The sequence below is a fragment of the Sprattus sprattus genome (genome assembly GCF_963457725.1).
Source record: "Sprattus sprattus genome assembly, chromosome: 7".
Classification (NCBI taxonomy): domain Eukaryota; kingdom Metazoa; phylum Chordata; class Actinopteri; order Clupeiformes; family Clupeidae; genus Sprattus; species Sprattus sprattus.
Genome location: NC_137926.1, coordinates 17,223,091 through 17,231,237, shown reverse-complemented (window position 1 = coordinate 17,231,237; position 8,147 = coordinate 17,223,091). Strand labels below are relative to the sequence as shown.

General features: G+C 42.5%; 2 protein-coding genes across 2 annotated transcripts in view; one reads left to right on the top strand and one right to left on the bottom strand.

Moving 5' to 3' along the window:
* Positions 1-214: 214 nt before the first annotated feature.
* Positions 215-4,642, top strand: agk (acylglycerol kinase). The gene is made up of 15 exons (XM_080841596.1): positions 215-431; positions 774-813; positions 944-1,023; positions 1,111-1,186; positions 1,264-1,356; positions 1,447-1,479; positions 1,602-1,696; positions 1,805-1,874; positions 2,082-2,161; positions 2,347-2,404; positions 2,800-2,947; positions 3,119-3,216; positions 3,403-3,473; positions 3,576-3,660; positions 3,919-4,642. The coding sequence occupies exons 1-15, from the start codon at positions 322-324 to the stop codon at positions 4,051-4,053; spliced, it is 1,272 nt and encodes a 423-aa protein (XP_080697722.1). The 5' UTR covers positions 215-321; the 3' UTR covers positions 4,054-4,642.
* Positions 4,643-4,884: 242 nt separating this feature from the next.
* dennd11 (DENN domain containing 11) overlaps positions 4,885-8,147 on the bottom strand; it is a 10,142-nt gene continuing 6,879 nt past the window's right edge. The window contains exon 9 of the mRNA XM_080842244.1: positions 4,885-8,147. This exon is cut by the window's right edge and continues 441 nt beyond it. The gene's annotated coding sequence lies outside the window, so the exon portion shown is untranslated.

Genomic DNA, 8,147 nt, shown 5'->3' with positions numbered 1-8,147 from the left:
TTTAGGCCTTTGCATGCTACTCTTATAACAGAGCCAATAAACTTGATTAAATGAACTTTGTATAGAGTTACTATACATTTAATGGTCTCATTTATGTATGCGTGCCTGGAATAAATCAATTCATCAAGCGGAACATTAGAGTCTTGGGCTTCGTTTCCGCCGCAGGAGGAGTGGTTTCGTTGGTGGACATCTCGTGTCATGCGTTAGAGGAGAGTGACAGCAAATTGAGTGCTTACCCGCTAAATGTTTTGCCTAAATGGGGCACATACTACCAGTAAATCAACTGCAGTGGTGATGATTTGAGCAATAGATTTTAGTATTATGGCCCGTGTTGTGAAAGTGTTTCGGACGCTACGGAATCACTGGAAGAAGTCCACATTTGCAGTGTGTGTCCTGTCGTACGGTGGTCACTGGTTGTATGGAAAACACAGGTGGGTTATCCGTGGACGCTAGTTTGCCGCTGTGGCTACTGTGTTTTATTTGATTTCCTTCGCTAGTCCTCCAGGTAGTTTGCTGCACTGTCAGTGTTTGCATTGTTTTGAAATGTATGTGTTAGTGCTTAGTCAAATGTTTGTTTTGCATAGCAGACATCGACTAATTATTTGAAGGACAAAATAGCCTATTAGTGATAGCACATAGTAACCTTAAGTGCCACCAGCATTTCGTAGACGTGCAGTTTGGATTAAGATTCAAATTGATCTGTGGTGGTTCAAAGATTGCTGGCGTTTTTTTTTTTTTGCTGTGTCTGAATCATTCCCTTTTCGTTTACACAGTGACCATGTTTTACGAAGAGAAGCCTGTCAAGAAGCTAGGGTGAGTTTTGTCTGCCTGCTTTGGATTTAAAGGTACCATGTACATGGTCTGACCTCAAAGGGTATCCACTCATGTTTGCTGTTTGTATGTTAACATACTGATTTATATTTAATTTGTATTATCTGTATAGGAATATGGGCGACAACTAATTGGCCCTCAGGAGCAGTTAAAGAAAGCAACTGTCATCTTGAACCCGGCTGCATGCAGTGGGTAAGTCATCCGCCAGCTCATAAGTTTAGTAGTTCTTATGATGCCATGGCGACTGTATTGATCATATACTTCCGGTCTGATCAATAGGAAGGCCAACAACCTGTTTGAAAAGAATGCAGCACCCATTTTACACCTGGCTGGTGTGGAAGTGAAATTAGTGAAGGTACTTCTCTCTTACTTTCTGCCTTAGCCATTTTCTCTGTGTATGTCTTGTGGTCACACGCATTATTTCTTCTGCAGACAGACTATGAGGGTCAGGCCAAGAAGCTGATGGAGTTGATGGAAAAAACGGATATGCTAATAGTTGCTGGAGGAGATGGAACACTGCAAGAGGTAACCCTACTATTGTTCAGATTCCTTACCAGTTATGAGTCATGCTTGGTATTATGTTCATTATGTAATCCTGTTGATGTGTTTGTACAGGTTATTACAGGGCTATTGAGGAGAGCTGATGAGGTGAGAGATTCTCTAATTATTGTGTGGGTATGGTGAAGTTAAATTAAAATCATTACTAGGTAATTTACTACTGGGTCAGTGAGAAACAGTGAGAAAAAAAAACACATGTATTCCACCTACAGGGAGCGTTTAGTAAGACACCCATTGGATTCATACCACTTGGTTCCCAGAATTCCCTGAGCAACAGCCTACATCCTGTGACTGATGATAAAGTCAAGTAAGTATAACATGAGAGTTAGAGTATGGTCGAGGTGAAGTTAATGTGCCATCTCTGCCATTCTGATCCCTGCCTCTCTATGTGTCTCTTGGTATGTTTCTCTATCAGACGCATCACCTCAGCAACGCTGTCAATTTTGAAGGGAGAGACCATTCCCCTGGATGTTCTGCAGATTCAGGTGAGGCTATGTGTGAAACTCGCTCAGGTGAGATAGAAGGCTCACCTACCATGTGTTTTGCTGAAACGGGTCTTCCAATCTAATGTGATCGTTTTAGTTTGCATGTGATCCCCAGAGAGGCCAGTTTATATTTGATAACGTTTTCATGACTGACTGTGTGTGTGTGTGTGTGTGTGTGTGTGTGTGTGTGTGTGTGTGTGTGTGTAGGGAGAAAAAGAACAGCCTGTGTTCGCTCTGGTCAGTCTCCGCTGGGGGGCTTTCAGAGATGTAGCTTCCACTATCAGCAAGTAAGCAGCCCCTTTAAATACTTATAACACATATACACACCGCATATGTAAAGAGCACATACCTCATGTATTTCGTGCATGTTTCATATAATTTCATTTTACTTATAGCCTTCAGCCATTTGCAAGCTACATAACTCTAATGGTTGATTATGACCTGTTACTTATGTTTGTGTTTGTGCCTTCAGGTACTGGTACCTTGGCCCATTGAAAACCAGAGCAGCTCATTGGTTCAGCACACTAAGGGTGAATTTCCTGCAATGTCTTTTTATTATCACCAGATGTTAATGTAACAGTGCGTGTGGGATAACCTGAGAAAGACCTGGTTTGAAAGCAGCTGTTTTTGTGGACACTTTTTATTTTGATACTTTTTTGTCACCAGTGGATGTGCATAAATCTAGTAATGTTTTTTTCTACCGCTATAACATACCGCTATAACATACCCCTTTCATAACAGTATTCGGTTTGGTTAAACCTGGGTTGATTTTTAGTAGATAGGTGTCAACCCGGGTTAATTGACACAGCTTCTCGAAACCACCTCGACCTGGATTGGACATTGGTTGATTTTGTGATGAATGGCATGTGAGTGTGGCCAGACTGAGATATCTGTGTGTGTGTGTGTGTGTGTGTGTGTCTACTAGGAGTGGCCTCAGGTGCGACAGGCCTCCTTGTCCCTGCTGCCCCCTGTTCCACGACCAGCAGATGAAATACCACAGAAACTCACACGCCCCAATCTCGCATACCGCATCGTCCGCAGGTGGAAGAACTACTGGAACCCTCCTGTAATAGGTAATAATGTAACAGTGCGTGTGTGAAACTGACCGTATGTGTGTCAGTCAAAACTTTTTTTAACAAAAAGGATGTTAGTACTGTCTTCTGCCTGTTTTTGGAATTTATACTGTCTGTCTGTGTGTGTGTGTGTGTGTGTCTGTGTGTGTCTGTGTGTCTGTGTGTGTTTAGAACTTCCGAAAGAGCCAGAGCCAGAGCGATGGGAGGAGATGGAGATCTCTACGGCAGAGCTGGTAGTCAGCACCCAGAACAAAAACCCTGTGCAACGGGTCGGTACTCTTGGATATTAATAACTAACTAACTAACTTATATTCTCTCATTATAAATGGGTAGTACTATTGGGTAACTAACTACCATACTATTCTCTCATTATTCACTGTGCGAGTGTATCCTTAACTCTCTCTGTGTGTTGGTGTGTTTGTTTGTTTGTTTGTTTCGTTCTTTCTTTCTTTTAGCGGGCAGATGATGCAATGCTAGTCTGTGTGGAGCCAGATGCCCTCACGGTTGGTCAGTTCATCACTATGGGGTGAGTCAATCGGTGAGGGGGTTTGTCTTGAAATTTTTGCTTTTGATTAGAAATGTCTGAGTTTAGATGTATCTTTTTTTCTTGTTGTGCATGTGTGTGTAGCACTGAGAAAGCGGAGGACCCTTCGGCGTGTATGCCCAATGCTGTGAAACTGGAGGCCAGTGCCTGCAAACTTAACCCACAACAGGTAGGTTGTTTCTGTCTGCATAGATAAGTTGCATGCTGGTTATTCAATTCTACGTTCAGGTGTTTCCAGCTTGCCTGCATATCGGTTGCTTTCATCTTTGCCTGTGTTCATTTGTGAACATGTTTTCATCTTGGTCATAAGAATTATACATAAATTGAAATAAACACATTTACACAAACCTTTCCTGCTCTGTCATCAACTGGAAGGTCTTCGCTCTGAGTGGCTGAGAGTAAATGGTTGTTCTCTTTCCAACCATAGGAGGGCGCTGGCTTTTTCCACATTGACAATGAGGAGTACGAGGCAATGCCAGTGGAGGTGAGGCTGTTGCCACGGAAACTGCATTTTTACTGCTCTGGGGAGCGCCGTGAGCAGCTACTGGCTGAGACGGCATGAGCCCCACAACACCACCGGGCAGCAACAGGGACAGGAGAGGAAGATACAAAAAAAGAAAAAAACAGAAACGTCTTAGTATTTATGTTCTTTTACCCCTCCTCTCTCTCCTGCTACCTTCCAAGCCTATCTGTGTACCACACATTCTGGTTTTCACAGAAAAGCATCATTCAGAAGGACCAATAGGATGTCTGCCGAACATCCACTCACTCGTACATTAGGGGGGAGGCCAGAGTGGGCATGTCCATATGTCTGATCTTGGACCAGTCAGAACATAAAACTCCACCAGTGCGATTCACATGCTTTTTAGTTTACATGTGCAGCTGTACAGAATTAACACATCACATTTATTCATTTCTTTGGTTAGGTGCCGGGTTGCTTTCAGTGACAAGCTTGAGGAATTGCAGCAATTGAATACTCCTATTAGAGTTAATGAGTAATATAAAAAAATATTACATATTTCACCACATATTTACTTGTCTATGTTTGTACAACTCTCTCTCTCTCTCTCTCTCTGCTTAAGCTTAACTATGGCCGTACTTGTCCAGCTTTTTTTATGCCGATTCCAAGATCTTAAAAATATACAGTATTTCACTCCTCACAAAGGAGAGTGTATTGTTTACTATGTGTCATTTATTTACAACAGTGAATAGCTGTAGGTGGTTTTAAATGATGATATTCACAGCGCCAGGATGAATGAATGCTCATAGTACCAGCCCACAGTGGTAGCTAGCAGCTAACCTAAAGACCTATGTTTCCCTTACATGTGATTATTCAAACACAAAGGTGGCAAAACTACTTGGGTCTACATTTACCTCTACCTGTTAACACTCGACCAAATGATTGACTTGTATTAGTTTCACAAGGACTCCTTTTCAGTTCCCAAGTAAGGGGCAGCAAGCAACACATCACAGATTAGAGAAGTCAGCTTTATACACACATAAATATGGCTCCCAGTTGGTGCAATTTATTTACAAACTGTACAGTACATTCCCCACTCTTTTCAGTCCTTAGAAATACACAAATTCACATGGACACTCAAAGAAAACAATGTCACGCCAAATGCTGGCTATAAGCGTGTCAAGAAGTACAAAGCGTTTTGTTGCAGATTATAAATTCCAGCCAAAATGCACAGTGAGGAGAAATCATGACAAGATAAAGATATTAGCAAAATTCCATTTCACATCTTCACTCTCCCTTCATTACAAAAACTCATTGCAACAGGTGAGCATTATTAATTTAAATATTGCTGTTTTACATATTTATTGAACTATTGGAATGCAGAAGAACAATGAAAACAAAGCAGGGATTTTATTCCACTGGAACACTTCAAATTTTGTGTCAGCGAGTGCCAGCACTCGTCAAAGTCAAAATAATACATCATAATTCATTCATTCATCCTTAGGTTCATTTAATTTTAAATCGCTAAGGTTTTTACAGTAGAAGGTATCCCTTTTATTGTTTGGGTTTGAATTCAGAAAAAATAAATTCTACCTGAACATTGAGTCGGTGTGTCATAATGATGGAGAGATCAGCTGCCTGAAATTAAAGGGTTACACCACAAATCTAGGGACCACCAAAATTTCTAATCATGAATTTGAAGACAAAGTAGCTGGTCTGATCAGAAAAGGTGAAATATGAAAGGCCAAGTAAAAGGTTATTTTGAGTCATCAACCAAAACTATTAAAAAGAAGTGTCCCTTAAGCCAATTCACAACATGACCATTATTTAATGATGCATCATCAAGTCTGTTCTCTCTTGAGCTTGGATCGTACATTACTTCTATTCTGCGGCTTCAATTCCTGTTGAAGCCCTGACTACGTACACACTCACACAGCATTTTCAGTCATGAATTCTCATAGGAAGTGTTTGTTTTCTCAGATCGTCTTTGCTAGTTTTGAAGAGATGTCGCTTTTTACTGATTAATTCATTTGAATTAGAATATTCAGATGAATATAACCATTCCAATGATTGTGATCTGCTACAGTAAGTGAGTAGAGTCTATAAACCACGGTATGGGGACCATGAGGGTGAGGGGTGGCCCTTCTCTGGGCATGGCAAAGAGGAGGCACTGACCATAGGGGTGCAGAGGACCCCGGGCACAACAGATGGGGTCTGTCTGAACACAACAGGAGGGTTAATCCCCCCAAACCCTCCCAGCCCAGTAGACGCGTCACTGGGACCAGCTCACAGTTCACAAATGAGTCTTAGTTCAGGAAAGAGGGGAGATATGGGTTGCTTACGAGCTGAGAGGAGCATACAGACAGACGCACAGACAGGCACACGTACATTAATACATGCATACAAATAAGTGTGGCTCTCTATAACTAGAGAGGAAAATGTGCTGAGGATTACACTTTATCGATAGCAAGTCTCATCTAAAATCTGGAGTAATCTAACTCAAAAACAAAAAATGAGCCCAAGTTCAGCAAAGACACATACACGCACAGACCAGGGACACTTGCTGATTAGGATGGACCGTCACCACAATCTGGCTGCCCAGACTACACATGAGTGGTAAGACATCGTCAATCCCAAGGAAGTCCAAAAACACACACAAAATGTATAAGCACATCCATGTTGTCACATCAGATAGTTGTAGTGCAGCTTTCGTTGATTATGGGCATAGAATCACATTCATGGAGGTTTCCCAGAAAACTAAACACAAAGTAATGAGCCACACTGTTAAACAATTCACACATATCCGTGTCAAAATACATATCTTGTGTCCAGCAGAATCATTAAATAACACAAGCCCTAACAACATAAAAGCTTTCCCTTAAGTCTTCAGAAAAAAGGGACACTGGTGCAGACTGGTGGCAACACAACAAATCACAGTAATATCAATGTTAACCATGTAAAATACAGCCATCAATCAATGCAAAAGAGAACCCACCATTTTGGACCGAATAGCCCAGGCTCATAAAATTGGCTTCCACAAAAGGGGAGGGAAATCTGGCAAGAACTGAAGAAATACCACGAGGAGTAATGCCCCTCCTTGTTGTTCATCTGTCAGCTGTCAGAAAGGCTCTGGCTTAAGACAGACCCTTCACATGGAGGCCAGCAAGCTGTGTGGTATAAAACCGACTGAATAACAGCTATGATTTTATTTAGCAGAAAGACTACAGAAAAAACACAACCTGAGAAAACCCCTACTGATCGACAGCAATGATCACAGCCGTTTGAAGAAACAAATGCGGTCTACTGAAAGCCGAGTGAAAGTAAGTGTGAATCTGGTAGTTCCCTTTTTGAGCTGAAGACTGAAGAACTGAAACTGATGTAATGTTTGCATACTGTAGTCAGCCAGCACCAATGGCTACAGCCCACATGCAGCCCTGACACGGCCCTGGCCCATCCAGATAGTTCTCCAGAGATAGCTGCTCTGGAGCAACTGAACTCTAATACAGATAAAGCCAACACAGAGCTAAGGGACTGAATAGTAGATACAACACACAGTATACATGATGGCCGGCAAGATTGAGGAACAACAAAACCGCAATAAAGCAACAGGTCTGCATGTCAACAGTCACAAGGAATCCAACAGTACTGTCGTCAAATGGGGGGCACGAGTGTCCAAGCGTAACTGACAGATAATTGTAAAGATGCATTGTGTGTCCAGGGTATTTCCAATGTGCTGTGTATGCAGGTGTTATGACTGTTTGTTTGTGTGTGTGTGCGTGTGTGTGTTCATGGTTGAAGTACCAGGTAGAGTGAAAGACCACAGACCTAGACTGAGGAGAGGACAGGCAGCAGCCCACAAACCAGGACTCCGCATCAATGAAGCTAGAAAGATGGATGATTGACAGATAGCTAAAGATGGACTGATACACAACAGCATTTAAGGAATGGATGGATCAGTCCCTGGGTTGAGGATTGATAGTCCGGGGCCACAGCTCACTAACCAGACAAGGGCACTGATATGCCAGGTGTAACCGCCTCACAGCACAGCACAGCACAGCACAGCAGGACAGTACGGGGACAGGGGGGTCCAGGCAGTATCGGTGCTGGTCTGCAGATCAGGAAGTGGTCCAGGGTAAGAATCAGGACCCTACTCCCCCAGCCCTGAGAGGAGGCGCTGGACAGAAGAGCTGGGGTGT